General features: G+C 48.3%; 1 protein-coding gene across 16 annotated transcripts in view; it reads right to left on the reverse strand.

The window, feature by feature from the left end:
- Positions 1-17,047, reverse strand: part of KLC1 (kinesin light chain 1) — a 57,134-nt gene that overhangs the window by 28,914 nt on the left and 11,173 nt on the right. For 15 of the 16 annotated variants that reach the window (XR_004380512.1, XR_004380511.1, XM_032839599.1 and 12 more), the window contains exons 2-5: positions 8,507-8,768; positions 5,752-5,982; positions 2,941-3,019; positions 2,239-2,464 (exon numbers count right to left, since the gene is read on the reverse strand). Coding sequence is in view for 14 of the 16 variants with exons in the window: in XM_032839599.1 (XP_032695490.1) it covers positions 2,239-2,464; positions 2,941-3,019; positions 5,752-5,982; positions 8,507-8,767 (797 nt within the window). In the remaining 2 variants the exon portion in view is untranslated. Of the gene's footprint in view, positions 1-2,238; positions 2,465-2,940; positions 3,020-5,751; positions 5,983-8,506; positions 8,769-9,159; positions 9,259-17,047 lie in introns of all 16 variants that reach the window. The other variant, XM_032839593.1, reaches the window with a different exon arrangement.

The raw sequence follows: 17,047 nt of genomic DNA on the forward strand, positions 1-17,047 counted from the left end.
GGGAAACGCCAGACTGCAGCGAGGCCCGGAAATTCCCGCTGCCTGACACTGTAAACAAGGAAGCAGCACGCCTACAACCCACAACAGAAACCCTACGTGCATTTTTTTATTTAACTCATTTATAATAGTAATGTCCATTGTTGGCCAAAAGTCTTCATGTTACCACACACAAATTGCTCTAAGCTTCATTTATTTGAATGACCCCTACTCCCAACACGGGGTTCGAACTCACGACCCTGAGATCAGGAGTCGGATGCTCTACTGACTGAGCCAGCCAGCGCCCCAGTGCAGACACATTTTTAAAACTTTGGGATGAAAGTGGCATCATCCGTCAAGATTTTAAATGTAAATCCCCGAGTCCCTACGCTACGTTAACAGTGAAGATCTGCGAACCACCTCAACGTCCACCCACAGGGCAGCTCAGAAAGGTCCAGACTACCCGCGAGAGCGCACTACGCTGCCCAGAAGACCTCGGCTGACCACGGCCAGGGCTGCGGACATGCTGTGAAAGGCCGCTTGCTTTCTGGTGTTGTTTTGTTTTGTGAAGAAATCACTCATCTCTATGAATGGCTGCAACAGTTTGTTTCTCTTCCCTGAGCCCCTCTCTGTCCTCTCCCTCTGCACCGTTCCCATCCCTGCTCAGACCCCAGCTCCATATCCCTAGGATCCTGCCCTGCCTCCAGGCCCCAGTCACCACACCCTCCTACGCACAAGGCCAAAGAGACTCTGGCGACACCCGAGCAGGGGCCCACTGCTCCCCACCAGCACCCCGCAGCACTGCCCGCAGGACCTCCGCGGTCAGGCCCTGCTTCTCCCTGCCCCATCTCTTACCGCTGTCCTTCAGGTGCCGTCAAGCTTTGCCAGCGAGGTTCAGGAGTAAGCCCCAAACACACCCAACACCGCACACCATCTCCGCGTGCTAAAATGCCACCCGCCCTCCGAGGCCCGGCCGAGCGCTGCTCCCGCCCTTCCGTTAATCCTTCCCTTAGCCCCTCAACTGGAAGGAATCTTCCTGCTGCATGAGAACTTTTGTGTTATTCTATTAGCAGAACCCGGTCTCCTGCTCCTATAACTGCACACGAATGTAAAGAGCCTCTCTTCGACACGAGGCTGTCAGTTCCTTGAGAACGTCCTGTGAGCGTTTCCCGTCTGCCAGGCAACCGTACGCGTCACATGCCCCCAGTCCTCCCCTGGACCTCTGAGTGGACAGTACAACGGCCTCCATTTCAGATATAAGAAAACTGAGGCTCAGGAAAGCTAAGGGCTCTGGACAACATCCTCTGTCTTGTGGCCATCTAGCAGAGACAGAACCTGAATTCTCCGGACTTGAAATTCAATGTCCTGCTTTCTCCGAGGGCAGGAACCATACACTCACTCATCTCTAGGGCCCCACGGAAGCAGCCGAGTCTGACCCATACTTGGGGGACAAAAATGTCAAATGGGCACAATCAAACCAGTGAAGAAACACCAATGTGCTCATCCCCACCCACAACACTGGAAGGGCTACAGGAAACCGATCCTGCTGTGCAAAGAACCACTCCCTTCTCCGTCCCGACTCACTGCAGCTGAGTTCAGCTGAAAGACACACACAAAAGACTCCAACACATCACTCCCTGTGCCACAGGGAAAATTCCTTAGTTCCCTTCAAGGTGTTCACCAAGGGCTCCTGAGGGAGGAAGCACGCTAGCGTGAGGTGAGAGGTGCGGACAGGACACAAGCTGGTCCCCAACTTTCAGGGACACTGTTCTGGGAGAAGACAGAACAAAATTCAAAGAACCCCAACGCCAAGCACAGTGAGAAGTGCCAGAGAAGAGGCAAGGGTTAAGGGCTCTGGGGGCACAACAGGGGCAAAGGGCAAGGGGGACCTGAGACTCAGAACGGGGAGAGAGCTAACAAGGCCCTAGAAGGGTGGGAAGGCTATTCCGGACAAAAGAAACGTGGTACACAGGACCTGGCGGAAAAAGGCAAGAGTTCAGTCTGGCCCGAGTGAAGGGCGCACGCGGGCTACTGCAGGCGGCCGACGGGGGTTGTTCCAGGCAGTCTGTGTCGCGCAGGGCGCTAACTCTGCCACAGAGCTGGCTCGGTTTTTTGAATTTAACCCCACGGCTGTGTGAAGAGACGTGACAATGAAGCCAGCAAAGCAGGCTTCTACAGGTTTACAGAAACGTACTTCAAACCCTCCAAGTTCATCAGAAATACCGTGGGTAGAGAAAACAAGGGCAGAGAATGAGTACTAGCCTGTACACCAAGGCCAGGATGTTCAGCATGGTGGCCACATCCGGGTGGTCGTGGCCGGACGTCTTCTCCAGGTCCTCCAGGGCCTGCTTGCAGAGCGGCACAGCCACCTCGTAGCGCCCCTGCGAGGCGTACTGGATGACCAGGTTGTGGAGCGTGCGCAGCCGCGCCGGGATCTCGTAGCCGCCCTGCTGTGCGGCCGCCGCCGCACTGCTGTGCTGCTGCTGGACTGCACACAAGGAACAGGAGCCAGGCGACAGCGTCAGTCAGACCCCTCCTCCCCAGCTCCGGTCTCGGGGGACGCCTGGCCCCCACGCTGCGCAAACACGAGCTGCGCTGCCCCGGCGGGCGGGGGGGCCGCGAGTCACGTGTCGAGGTGGTGTGATGCCCCCAACAGTGCAGGGAGGCTCCCCTCAGCACCCGACCAACTCTGCCTGTCTCCCTCTGCAAGAATGCACACACTGCACGCGAACTGCTGGTTCGGGCCCCAGGTTCGTCGTAGAGGCTGGTCCAACATCTACTGTGTCCCGGTAAGAAACACCTAAAGTTGTCTTGGGAAATGCTGGATGACCACTGTGCACGTGCCTCTGGGAAGAAGCTACCGGCACCAGGATGCCCACTAATTATGGCCATCACATCAGGACAGGACAAGCCACCTTCTGTTTGTACATGCTGCCATGTGACCGCTCCCCCTCGCCAACTTACTTCCTTGACCGGGATCGTCGTCATCATTTGGGAAAAGGTCATCCAGAGGCTCTTTGGTGGAATCAGTGTCTTTGTCCTCCTGTAAAACCAATCCGGAAGAACTTCAGCCTCACCAGTACTACAAATCCTGCACCAGAAATCCTTCAGACAAATATCAGTTTAACAAAACAATCTCAGAAAGGATAACCGGTTTTAAAAATCAAATATAGGGACGTCTGGGTGGCTGTCGGTGGAGACTGCCTTCCGCTTGGGTCATGATCCCAGAGTCCTGGATTGGCAGGGGGTCTGCTTCTCCCTCTGCCCCTCACCCTGCTCCTGCTCTCTCGGTCTCTCCTTCTCTCTCAATAAATAAATAAAATTGTTAAAAATAAAGTAAATAAAATATGAGATTAACCACAATTTGGCTTATCTACCGATTTAGGAGAGAGTACTAAAGAGCCTGCTAGACTAGAACTCAAACCCGAGATGCAGACCACAGGGCAGCCGACGACCATGACGGCATCTCTATGCCTCAGGTTCTTCACAACATTCTGAGAAGTTCAAATACAGCAGGGAAACTCTTCCTTGAAATAAATCTTATTTGGAAACCAAATATGTAAAAACAGACTAAAATGGCCCATCACCGAACACCACAGAACTGGAGGGCTCAAGTCCCCCTTCCCTGCACACCAGCACCACAGGACTCCTAAGAGCAACCTAAAACCTGCCAGCTTTTTTGTTCTAAGATTTTATTTACTTATTTACTGGAAGAGAAAGAGAATCCAGCATAGGCTCCACGACCAGTGCAGAGCCCAGTGCAGGGCTGGATCCCTTGCCTAAGATCCCCTGAGCCCATGACCTGACCCAAAAGCAAGAATCAGACACCCAACCAACTGAGCCACCAGGTGCCCCGGAAACCTGCTGGCTTTAAGTCTGTGCCTCGAGTCTCCCCACAGATCCCTGATTAGTGCAGGGATAAAAACCACGACGACACAATGGGAGAGAACAGACAACAGCCTGACCAAGTGGGAAGTCAGCATCATCCTCCCTTGCCTCTGGAAGGGGTCACGTGAGACGTACACAGACTCATCCTGATACTACTCCTGTATGGGACGCATGATCTAAACAGAGAGAGACACATGAGACAAACCCAGACTGAGGAACCCACAAAGTAACTGACCCGTGTACTCTTCAAAACCATCTGTGTCGTGAAAGGCAGAGAAAAACTGTTCTCTCTTTTTGAAAAAGATCTGTTTCAGATGAAAGCCAGCCGAGGAGACGTGACAGCTGAGTGCCACATAGGGTCATAGACCAGCTCCTGGAATGGTGAAAGAAGGCCATGACGGGCTCTGCTGAGACGAGGAGGACACAGTGCAGACGAGCACCGTGTCCATGTGAAACTTCCAGACCAGAGCCGGCCCCGCCTGCACACGAGCACGTCCCCATGCCACGGAAACGCGCCCAGCAGCAGCCGGGGAGTGTGCCATGACCTGTGCTGCCTACTCCGATGCATTCAGAAGAAACCATCATCCAGGTACACCCCGAAAGGACGGGCAGAATTAGCTCTGTTAGCTCTCTTCTCCAAGCTCAGTATTTTCTCAAAATAACAAGTTTTAAAAGTCTCTGATTCAACAAAACCCTACAACATCACCCAGTATTCTAGGCGAATCACGGGCTGCCATCTGTAGCTCATTTATTCTTATTCCTACAGCAACCCACAGCAATACGTCTTCTAAATCAAAAGCAAGGGAGAATTACAGTCGGGCTAATAAAGCAAGGTGCTGTGGGCTAATGTGTCCCCCAAAAACCACAAACGGAAGCCCTCACCCTCCAGGTGACAGCATGTGGAGGTGGGCCTTTAGGAGGTAATGTGGGTCAGATGGAGTCACGGAGATGGGGCCACCACGATAGAGCTAGTCTCCTTAACGAAAAGGAAAAAAGACACTAGATACCTCCCTCTCTCTGCACGCACCAAGGAAGGCCACGTGAGGACACAACCAGGATAAAGGCCCTCACCAAGAACCCAACCGTGCCGACATCCTGACCTTGGAACTGTGGGAATAAGCCGCGTAACCATGGTATTCCGTCGCAATGGCCCAAGCTGATGAAGACCCGCACTCTGGCGATGGGAGATGTAACACGAGGAGAGTCTGGGTGAAGCATGTATGGAAATTCTCTTTACTATCTTTTCAATTTTTCTGTGAATCTAAAATTACTCCAAAATTTGTATTTAAAAAATTGTTTTTCAGTTAACTGAATCAGATATAAATGGATAAAAAAACAAGACCAAGAAGAACAGCTTGAGAGCCAAGAGAAAACAGAGAAAACCAAGCTCCTTCGGGAATATTCCAAACACACAGTAAGTGGGCAAGAGAGACCAACGAGGCGGCATGAGTGAGGCAGCAAGAGAACCAGGTAGAGTCCCAGCAGCAGGAGAAAGAGTTTCAGAGAGAAAGGTGTCCTCAGCACCACCGGCTACAGGGGGAGTCCCAAGTGTGGATTCTAGTCAACAGGATGGGATGCACACCGACCTGAGGAAAGTTCCAGCATCATGATGAGCTTGGAAGCCAGACTCAATGGGTTCTCAAGCGGGGAAAACCTCATGAGGTGCCTCTCTGCATCGTGCCTTACCCATACGAGGTTGTGTGCACATGTCTGACCACTGCGCTAAAACACACCTGTGAAAAGCATGTGACCTGCCCAGGGACTAAGCCCCAAGACCCATAACCTCTGGTGGCTCAACGCAATCATCAGAGAAGGGAAACACAGCTGGACTAAAGCAGCCGACAACATGGTCAGCTGTCAGCGCTGCGCTCCCACGGAGCCACTTACGGATGGGGAGATGTCGTCATCGTATTTCTTTAACTGATTCATGAACTCCAGGTGCTTCTTCTCCTCCTCCAGCTGAGCCACGGACTGCTCGCTCTTCTGCAGCTTCTGCTGCGTGTTGGCCAGCTCGTCCCGCAGCCACTGATTCTCCTGGCACAGCCGACGAACCTGTGCGCGCAGTTTCTGCTTCTCGGACTCCACAGCGTTCAGGTGGTTGGACAGAGCCATCATAACCTGGGGAGACAGAAACGCTGACGGTAGCCCCGCATCGGGCTCTCTGCTCAGCGGGGAGCCTGCTTCCCCCCTCTCTCTCTGCCTGCCTCTCTGCCTGCTTGTGATCTCTCTCTCTCTCTGTCAAATAAATAAATAAAATATTTAAAAGAAAAAAAGAAACGCTGACGGCCTGCAGCGTCCCTCCCATGCTTCTCACCCCCACCAACGCAGGCATCCTGGGCCTGCAGCTCTCGCTTCTTCTGCACACATGTGCTCTGACACAGACAGGTACAAATGCCAATGACTTCCCTTGTCACCCTCAGTCTCAGGCTACAGAGGGGGCCACGGTAAAGAATATCACGTGCTGGGGGCCTGGGTGGCTCAGTGGGTTAAGCCGCTGCCTTTGACTCGGGTCATGATCTCAGGGTCCTGGGATCGAGCCCCGCATCGGGCTCTCTGCTCAGCATGGAGCCTGCTTCCCCCTCTCTCTGCCTGCCTCTGTGCCTGCTTGTGATCTCTGTCAAATAAATAAATAAAATCTTAAAAAAAAAAAAAAAAGAGTATCACAAGCTCAGAACATCTACAGAAACTAGATGCTGTTCTTCTGTTTGACAGCATCTCAAATGGACCAGTGATGGACACACAGCTATTCTTCTGACAAGACTGTATGTTCTTTCCTTCTACCTAGGTGGCTCCAACATCATTTCTCAGAGGCGCTTCTCCATGTAAGAGTGTGTGCACAGACACGCACTGTGTACAGAGCGCCAGTCCCTCTACGAGGGGCAGGTGACACAGCTAAGGAAGGGCATGCAGACAAATCTTTGATGTTCCAAGGTAAGGGAAGAAATCTTTAGCTAGCCGCCTAATCAGAACACACTGGTGCATCCCTAAGCTTAGGGCCACGTCACAAAATCCGGTGACTGTCCCAGGACTCTGCCTGAGTGCACCAGACCTGCCTGAGGCATCAGCACGCCACTGGGAAATGTACAAGCAGAAACACCTGGGCAAAGCTGGCTCCAGTCTGTTCTCTCTTTAGACAACGCAATTGCCCTGCCCTCCACTATCCTCCTACCTTTCAGACCTAAACTCCAGAAGGTGAGACTCTTTCCTCCTCCTTTTCTTAACTCTAATATCTGCCCAACTAAAAAGGAAGTCCGTATTCACATCACTTTTCAGTAACAGAAAATGCCATATAATATATTACAATAACCAAGCAAAGTTAAAATTCTACAATGAGGTCTTTCACACAGTCAGGATGAAGAACTCTAAAATCAGGGTCTGGACGTTACTATGACAAACAGTGTTCTCTACATGAAAGTGGAAAACTAGTGACCCAGCAGCCCTATTCAGCTTTCATCTCTTACAAGTGGAAAGCTAAGGGGCACCTGGGGGGGAACAACAGGTTCAATGTCTGACTCTTGGTCTCAGCTCAGATCATAATCTCAGGGTCCCGGGATCGAGGCCTCCCCGCTCCCAACAGAATCTGCTCGAGATTCTCTTCCTCTCCCTCTGCCCCACCCAACGATGCATGCACTCTCTCAAATAAATAAATCTTTAAAAAAAAAAAAAAGAGGAAAGCTAAGAAGAAAGAAGCCAAATTTTACTATATGTGATTTTGCCTAAAATATGCTGGCAGAACCACACATTATCAAGGGGCAGGGCTACCACAAGAGGCTTCTTTTCTTTTCGGATTGACTGATCTTAGGGGGAAGGGTGACAGAAAGGGAGACTCTCAAGCAGACTCCCTGCAACGAAGCAGGGCTCGATCTCACTATGAGATCACAACCTGAGCTGAAACCAAGAGCTTGATGCTCAACCAACTGTGCCCCGCCCCCCAGATGTTTCTAATTTTTTCACCTCTATGTCCCGCATGATAAAAACAAAGGTTTAGTTAAATATATATAGCAATCTCGTCTTAGAGAACTGCAGAAACTATTAGCTGTTGGCCAATATCCATTCTCCCTTCTCCCTTAGGCCTAAGAATGTGGACCTTGAAGTAGGCAGAGCAACGTTCCCCAGGCTCCCTCACAACAGGGTGTGGCGACGGAACCATGGTCTGGCCAGTGAAATGTAAGCAGTGTTGTGCACCAGCTGGAGGAAGTAAAGGGAGGAGGTACACCCTTCCTGTCCTAGAATGGGGTCAGGTGGCTGAGGCTGGAGCTCCATCTTAGTCCACAAAAAAGACTGTGCACCGCAGTGCAGAGGCCTGTGTGTCCCTGACGACCACGCAGCTACACAACCCTTCCGGGCGCAGCCTACCTCGGTATTTCTTTATGTATGTCTACGATGTTTAAGCCACTGATTTCGTTTTTGGATACATGCAGCCAAATTAAATCCAAAATGACAAGGTTACCTCTATTTTGGCTCTGCTTTTTAAAATTTAGACATGCCCAAATCAATCATCATTTATATACTGTACAAGCTGGTCTCTGTTATCCTAGAAGTATCTTCCCTCTAGTTTCATTAAACCACGTACTTCAAAACAAAATCTCCGTTCTCTAGACTGTCAAGTTCCTATCCTTGTCGGACGTGACTTCATTCATACCTGTGCCTCACTCAGGCCAAGCTCCAACATTTCCAGAGACTTTCGGATCATGTTTGATTTTTCTTCCACCAGATTACTTTCATCATCTTTCTTCAAACACTTCAGTGTCTCAAGTAAACTTTGTAAGATGGAATTGTGCTCGTTCTTCAGAGCTTCCAGCCCCTGAATCACTTGCTTTGTCTTAGAAATAATCTCATCCTGTGTCAGCTTCTCCAACTTGTCTTCCTTTATATACACCATCGTGGACATGTTGTCGTACATTCTAGAATGGAGGAAGGAAAACAGATGAGGCATCTCATCACAGGTGTCATTTATGTTACACCTCTAATAAAATACACTGTGAAGACTTTTAGATTAACATTTTTATAGGTGAATAATAAATGTGTGTATCTGTGACTTGCTCAAATACTGTACTGTTTCTCTTTTCCCTCTGCAGACCAATTTAATTACTTTTCTGGCTTATGCCTGAATTCTTTTTAATGGGAAAAATGACAACACTTGAAATTAATGCCAAAGATTAAAAGCACCAAAACATTCAAATGGCATTTCTACAGCACAAAGCCTCAGTGAACAGGAGTTCTCTGAATGTCTGCAAGCTTTTTCCCCCTTAATGAAAAGTAGAAGGGACAGTAAATTCTTGGTAACATATTTACCAGAAAAAGCCTTGAGAAGTGGTCACAGTTGGAAGAAGGAAGAAAACCAGCAAAGGAACATGGGAACAACCAGAGTAGCAGGAGAAGGACTAGGTCCGTCTGAAACACGGCAAGAGAGTGGCGTGAGCAGGGGCCATCAGCACTGTAAAGACGCAAGGAGGAAGAGGGCTAGGCATGCCTATGGGATCCGACTAGCCGAGAGGCCACCAAATTCCAGTGTCTGGAACTGGCTTTAAAATAATAAAATGAGGAAGAAAAAGGAAAGGGGCATATAAAACTGTGTCAGCACACCCGTGACTGCCGAAACTAATAGGTCTTAAACCCCCTAATTAAGTTAAACAGAAGAAAAGGTCACGGTGAGCATGAAAGCGGCTCAGGAGACTGACGGCACTGAAGTCAGACTGCGGGTCAGCGTGACTCCCTTCAGAGCACTCAGCACTCCCCGAGGTCCCGTGTGCGGTCACGTGTCGTTCGCACCACCCTGAATGCAAGCCCTGTCGGAAAGGCAAGGCCTCGATCTTGTACCCGTCCCACTGCATCACATCCCCAGGACGGTGCTGAGCCCTGGCCGACCGCGTGGTGCAGGCCTGGACGGATAGACACAAACCCGTGCAGGGAAGGAGCCAAAGCACCAAACCCGTGCTTAAGGAGCACACGCGCGCGGAGCCGCTGCAGGGTTCAATCAGCACGTCGTACGCCTGAAGCAGAACACTGGCTAACCATACTGGAATTAAAATTCAAAACTTTACTAAAAAACATTAAATCCTGGGGCACCTGGGTGGCTCAGTGGGTTAAAGCCTCTGCCTTCTGCTCAGGTCATGATCTCAGGGTCCTGGGATCGAGCCCCGCATCGGGCTCTCTGCTCAGCAGGGAGCCTGCTTCCTCCTCTCTCTCTGCCTGCTTGTGATCTCTGTCTGTCAAATAAATAAATAAAAATCTTAAAAAAAAAAAAAATTAAATCCTATCAACTATAAAAACAGTCAGTGTCCTCTCTCTGCAAAGAAGGGAAGAGAGGGAGTTCTGTTTATAAAAAAGAGAAAAGAATGGGAAGGGGCAGAGGGTTTTATATCCCCCCCGCACAGGAAAAATTTTATATACTTTTTGCCCCACTCCACTCCCCTCCAGCAACTCTCATTTGCTTCCCGTGATTAAGTGCCTCTTACAGTTTGTCTCCCATTCCAATTTCACCTTATTTTTTTCTCCCTTCCCCTATGATCCTGTTTGTTTTGTTTCTTAAATTCCACACGAATGAGATCACATGACAACTGTCTTTCTCTGGTCGACTCATTTAGCTCAGCATAATACCCTCTAGTTCCATCCACATCGTTGCAAACAGCAAGATTTCAATTTTTGATGGCTGAGTAATATTCCACACCCCACATCATCTTTATCCATTCATTCATGCACATCTGGGCTCTCTCCAGTTTGGCTATTGTGGATGCTGCTGCTATCAACACTGGGGTGCACAGGCCCCTTCGGATCACTACATCTGTATCTTTTAGCTAAATACCCAGTAGTACACTTGCTGGGTGGTAGGGTAGCTCTATTTTCAACTTTTGAGGAAACTCAAAATGTTTTCCAGAGTGGCTGTACCAGCTGGGGCAGGTTTAAAGAGGAGTAGCAAGGGACGCCAGGGTGGCACAGTCAGTTAAACATCGACTCTTGGTTTTGGCTTGGGTTGTGATATCAGGGTCCTTAGATCAACACCTCCCTCCAGTCAGGTTTAGCCGAGCCTGCTGCAGACTTTCTCCCTCTCCCTCCCCTTGCCCCGCTCATGCACACACACACCCTCTCCCAAAATAAATAAGCAAAATCTTAAAACAAGGGGGGCCTGAGTGGCTCAGTGGGTTAAGCCTCTGCCTTCAACTCAGGGCATGATCCCAGGGTCCTGGGATCGAGCCCCGCATCGGGCTCTCTGCTGGGTGGACAGCCTGCTTCTCTCTCTCTCCGCCTGCCTCTCCGCCTACTTGTGTTCTCTGTCAAATAAATAAATAAAATCTTTAAAAGAAACAAACAAAAAGACTGATCTAAACAAAATTAGAATTTTACTGGGAGGTTACAGAGCTGCAAAGGGTACACCTGTGTGGTGAAGAGAAGCAAAGAAAGACATAAGTCTTAAATATCTAGAACGGGAAGTCAAACAGTAAAAATCATCTGCGGGGCCTGGCTGGCTCAGTCAGTGGAGCATGCGGCTCTTGGTCTCAGGGCTGTTAAGTGTGAGCCCCTCACTGGGTGTAGGGATTACTTAAAAAAATAAAATCTTAAAAAAATAATAATTGGGTAATATAATAAGCCTGTTATTCAGAAATATTAGAAACGGTGGTAATTATGGAAAAAGGATGATTTCACTTAAAAAAGTAGTAAAGACAGTTACTTCTAGGGAGAGGGAAAGGGCGAGCAAGGGAGTGGCAAAAACCCACACTTACAAAATCATGTGTGGAAACTGTATGTGTACATTGTCATCACATCACAGCAAGAGCGCATGTGGCCCAGCCCCCGACTTCACGGCTGACCGAGCCAAGTCCTGATCACCTGGCCGAGGCGGTCTGTGCAGGCTTCCGTGCGCTACACACATCCACTCCTTCCCACACTCAGCTGGGCAGAGCTCGTCTCCTGAAGAGGGAGGACGCGGTGTCTGCGGCTCTGTACGGGACCGTGTCTTTCTCTGCGTCCTCCTTCCTTCATTTACCTGCTCACCCGCACCAACACAGACCGTGGCTATCTGCGCCCAGCACAGGGCTCCGTCCCGAGACCCTGGGACCAGCGCCCCAGCTGACGGCAGACACTTCACGGACCGAGCCACCCGGGTGCGCCTGGATGTTTGCTTTATAGTTTAAATTACAGCTAAAGGCCACTAATTATGGAGCACACTATATTAAGGGAGCACGGGGTGACTCAGTCCATCAAAAACAAGGGAAGTCTAAGAAGTTCCACGGCTCAGGGAGACGGAGGTCAAGTGGGACATGACGCGCTGCCCTGGGCGGGGTTTCGGAACACAACGAGGGTTATCAGGACAAAACCAGTAAAGTCCAAATACAGTGGGAAGTTCTGGGCCGCCTGGTGGCTCAATCGTTAAGGGTTTGCCTTTGGCTCCCAGCTCGGCGGAACCTGCGTCTCCCTCTCCCGCTCCCCTGCCTCTGCTCCCTCTCTCGCTGTGCTTCTCTGTCAAACACACAAATAAAATCTTAAAAAAAAAAAAAAAAAAAAAAACTAACAGGCAATACAATTCCCAACAGTGTGACAAATTTTACCGAACCTTACCCCTTACCCCTCTCAAAAATTAACAAGAGGGGCACCTGGCAGCGCACTCTTGATTCTGGCTCAGGTCCCGATTCCAGGGTCATGCACTGCCCGCACACCCTCGACTGGGCCACACTGGGAAGAGTCTGCTTGGCCCTCTCCCTCCTCCCCAACCCCTCCCCAGTTCAAGTGTGTGAAAACACACACATGCTCTCTGTCTCTCAAATAAATAAATAAAATCCTTAAGAAAAAAAAAGAATTGGGCGCCTGGGTGGCTCAGTGGGTTAAGCCTCTGCCTTCGGCTCGAGTCGTGATCTCAGGGTCCTGGGATCGAGTCCCGCGTCCGGCTCTCTGCTCTGCGGAGAACCTGCTTCCCCCTCTCTCTCTGCCTGCCTCTCTGACTACTTGTGATTTCTCTCTCTGTGTGTCAAATAAATAAATAAAATCTTAAAAAAAAAAAAAGAAAGAAAAGAAAAAAGAAGAATTAACGGAGCGCCTGTGTGGTTCAGTCGGTAAAGCCTCTGCCTTTGGCTCAGGTCATGATCCCAGGGTCCTGGGATCCAGCCCCACACCGGGCTCCCTGCTCAACAGAGAGCCTGCTTCTCCCTCTCCCTCTCCCTGCTGCTCTGCCTACTTGGGCTCACTCTCTCTCTTGCGTCCAAAAAAAAAAAAAAAAATTAACAAAAAGAAAGCAAAGGCCAGAGAAGGAAAGAGCATCATTTTGGTTACTTTACTTCCCTGGTTTTAGCATGTGAAATTCTGCCAGGAAGCAGTAAAAAGCTGATGTGGTAAATAAGGTTTAAAAAAATACACACACACACACAGAGATGGGGCGTCTGGGTGGCTCAGCGTCTGCCTTCAGATCAGGTCATGATCCTTCAGTCCCAGGACTGAGCCCCACGTTGGGCTTCCTGCTCAGCGGGGAGTCTGCTTCTCCCTCTGCCTCTCCCCCACCCAGCTCCTGTTCTCTCTCTTACTCACCCACTTTCTCTCTTAAACAAATAATTAAAATCTCTCTCTCTCTCTCTCTCTCTCTCTCTATATATATATATATATATATTCATATATATATGTTTGGGTTTTTTTTTAAAGGGAACATGTGGAGTTAGTTTAGTGGTGGTGGCTGCCCGACAGAGAGAACATACTAAAAAATGCACTGAATTGTACACTTTAAAATGGTCACTACTATGTTATATGACTTACATCTCTATTTTTTATTTTTTCATCTTTTTAAAAAGATTTTATTTATTTGACAGAGAGAGACACAGCAGGAGAATGAACACAACCAGGAGGAGCAGCAGGCAGAGGGAGAAGCAGGCTTCCCAACGAGGTGGGAGCCCGATACGGGGCTGGCTCATCATGACCTGAGCCAAAGGTGGATACTTAACGACTGAGCCCGCCAGGCACCCCATCTCAATTTTTTAAAAGAATGTGATAGAGGGATGCCTGGGTAGCTCAGTGGGTTAAGTGTCTGCCTTTGGCTCGGGCTGGGATCGAGTCCCACATCAGGATCCCTGCTCAATGGGAAGCCTGCTTCTCCCTCTCCCTCTGCTGCTTCTCCTGCTTGTGCTCTCTTTCTCCGACACATAAAAATAAATAAAATCTTTTTTTTTTAAGATTTTATTTATTTATTTGACAGATATCACAAGTAGGCAGAGAGGCAGGCGGGGGGGTAGGGGAGCAGTCTCCCGCTGAGCAGAGAGCCCGATGTGGGGCTCAATCCCAGGACCCTGAGACCATGACCTGAGCCGAAGGCAGAGGCTTAACCCACTGAGCCACCCAAGCGCCCCGCACAACTTTTACACCCATACTTTGGCATTATTCAATGTGGAAATAACCCAAATTCTATCAACTGATGAATGGATACACAAAATGTGGTCTGCCCATACAGTGGAATAGTAGTATTTGCCTTAAAAAAAAAAAAAAAAAAGGAACAAAATACTGATACAAACTTCAACACGGCTGGACCTCATAAACATTTACTTAAGTGAACCAAGCCAGACACAGAAGGCCACATACTGGGGCTCCAGGGTGGCTCAGTCCGTCAAGTGTCTGCCTTTGGCTTGGATCATGATCCTAGAGTCCTGGGATCAAGTCCCAAGTCTCCCCGCTCAGCTGAGAGCCTGCTTCTCCCTCTCCCTCTCTCCCCTGCTCATTCTCTCTCAAAATAAGTAAATAAATAAAATCTTTTAAGGAAAAAAAGGCCTGAGGGTTGCCGGGGGGAGGGCCGTAGGGAGAGGGGGGTGGGGTTATGGACATTGGGGAAGGCATGTGCTATGGTGAGTGCTGTGACGTGTGTAAACCTGGCGATTCACAGACCTGTACCCCTGGGGCTAATAATACATTATAGGTTTATAAAAAAAATTTTTTTAATTATTTTAAAAAAAGGAAAAAAAAGGCCACATATTATGTTATTCCATTGATATGAAATGTCCACAGAGACAGGAAACAGATCAGAGGCGCCAAGGGCTGGAGGGAGAGATGGGTGGTGTGTGACTGTTAACTGGTTCATCAGGGTTTCTTTTGGGGGTTTGAGTACCTGGTGAATTCGTTCATATATAAATATTTCAGTAACAGACGCAGAAGTTTTTTGTTTTGTTTTTTTTTTAATTAATGATGCACACCGAAGAAAAGAAAACATAAAACCCAACTTTGGGATGTAATCTATTTTAGCTTTGTCATGAAATCACAGAAAACTTCATTTCTCAATCTTTTTAATCCTATGCTCCCCTTCTGATAAATGAAAGTCTCAAGCCCTCTTCAATTTACTTAGAAATTCCCAAATACATAACACCTTACCTACTGTGACTAAAGAGCAAAGTGACCAACGGTAATATTCTAAGTAAAAATGTACGTATGTTTTTGGTTCTCAAGTTTCAGAACAAAAATTATATATACATATTTTATTGGGGGGAGGGGCAGGCTCCACGCCCAGGATGGAGCCTGATTCAGGGCTCTATCTCGAAACCCTGAGATCACAACCTGAGCTGAAATCGAGAGTCAGACCCTGAACCTACTGAGCCACCCAGGTGCCCCAGAACAAAAACTACATACTGCAAAGTCAAAAGAAGAATATTACTTGCTTAAGAAGAGGTTAAAGTGGGGCACCTGACTGGTTGGAAAATCTTGTGACTCTTGATCTTGGGGTTGTGAGTTCAAGCCCCACGCTGGGTGCAGGGATTACTTTAAAAAAAAAGGGGAGGAGCACCTGGGTGGCTCAGTGGGTTAAAGCCTCTGCCTTCAGCTCGGGTCATGATCCCAGGGTCCTGGGATTAAGCCCCGCATTGGGCTCTCTGCTCAGCAGGGAGCCTGCCTCTCTCTCTTTCTCTCTCTCTGCCTGCCTCTCTGCCTACTTGTGATCTTTCTTTGTCAAATCAATAAATAAAATCTTAAAAAAAAAAAGGGAAAAAAAAACAATTCTTGAATTTTCTGATGTTTAGTTTTTGTTTTGGTGAAAGCAGGTAAGGCTACAGAGTACAGAGGAGGAGTGTCACTTCCCCAGCTTACATAACAAAGTTAGGGTTCCTATTTTAAGCCAAATCCAAAAAGGTCTCCTTGGGGGTCTCAATCATTTCCAAAACATGACATTTTTGGGTAAAAATAGAAATGTTATACCCCTTTGTAGACTTACAACAGTGAGTCACTTTATTTTCTAAATATAACACTGTATTATAATAACAAACGTACTTACCCAACTATACACTGCCTACTCTTTCCCAAGTAAGAATCAGGAAAGTCTACTCAAGGGAGAATGTGGCTCCGTCGGGGGTCCTGACCAGAAACTTCGTCTCTGGACCACAAACCGCCACAGGCAGCAGAGAGACAGAGCCAGCCACAAAGCAGTTCCCGAATGGAAATACTATCAACCCATCATCTTCTACCTGTACCACTGTATCGCCTCCAATCTCATCTTCCTCAAACCTCACCTAACCTAACGTAATCTAACCCTTTTATCTCCTCTTCTAAACTTAAATCACAAGAATGAAATGAATGAATGATTCATACTGGTCTAAAAATCACAAAAATCTGTAAGGTGTATTCAACTGATGAATCACTAAATTCTATCCCTGAAACTAGTAACACAGTATATGTTAACTAAATTGAATTTAAATAAAATTTTTTTTTAAAAAAAGGCATAACTCTCAGCAGATGCCAGCACAGAATGCCAAACACCTTCCTTATGTATGTTCCTGGAACTTAAATCATGCCCAAAGGAACATGAAAAAGATTAGAAAATCCTGAGTTGTTTGAGTATGACTGAGAAAAACACTGATGTGACTTAATACAAGTTTACTTGTGGAGCAATAAATTTATACTTTTTGCACACACACGAAAAAAAGGCAAAATGTTTTAATACTAAAGACTCCGTAAGTACACCAGCCATACTGAACCTGTTTCCATCCTAAAACTATAACCCACTGGATAAAACAAAAGCTTGCCTTTGCCTCTTGGATGAGTCTGTCGCCGACACCCTTGCAGAACCCAAGGAATAAAGGCTGTCAGGACTCCCTGGGTCCCTTTCCCAGCCAGGCTCAGGAGGCGGCTACGCACAGCTGTTCTGAAACCCGCCACCTCTATGTACTCCACGATAACCTAACCACACTACTGTGTGACATGTGCAAGCAGCCCAGGGAGAGTTCACTTCGCT

Source organism: Lontra canadensis, unplaced genomic scaffold (assembly GCF_010015895.1).
Source record: "Lontra canadensis isolate GAN:19392208 unplaced genomic scaffold, GSC_riverotter_1.0 scaffold108, whole genome shotgun sequence".
NCBI lineage: Eukaryota > Metazoa > Chordata > Mammalia > Carnivora > Mustelidae > Lontra > Lontra canadensis.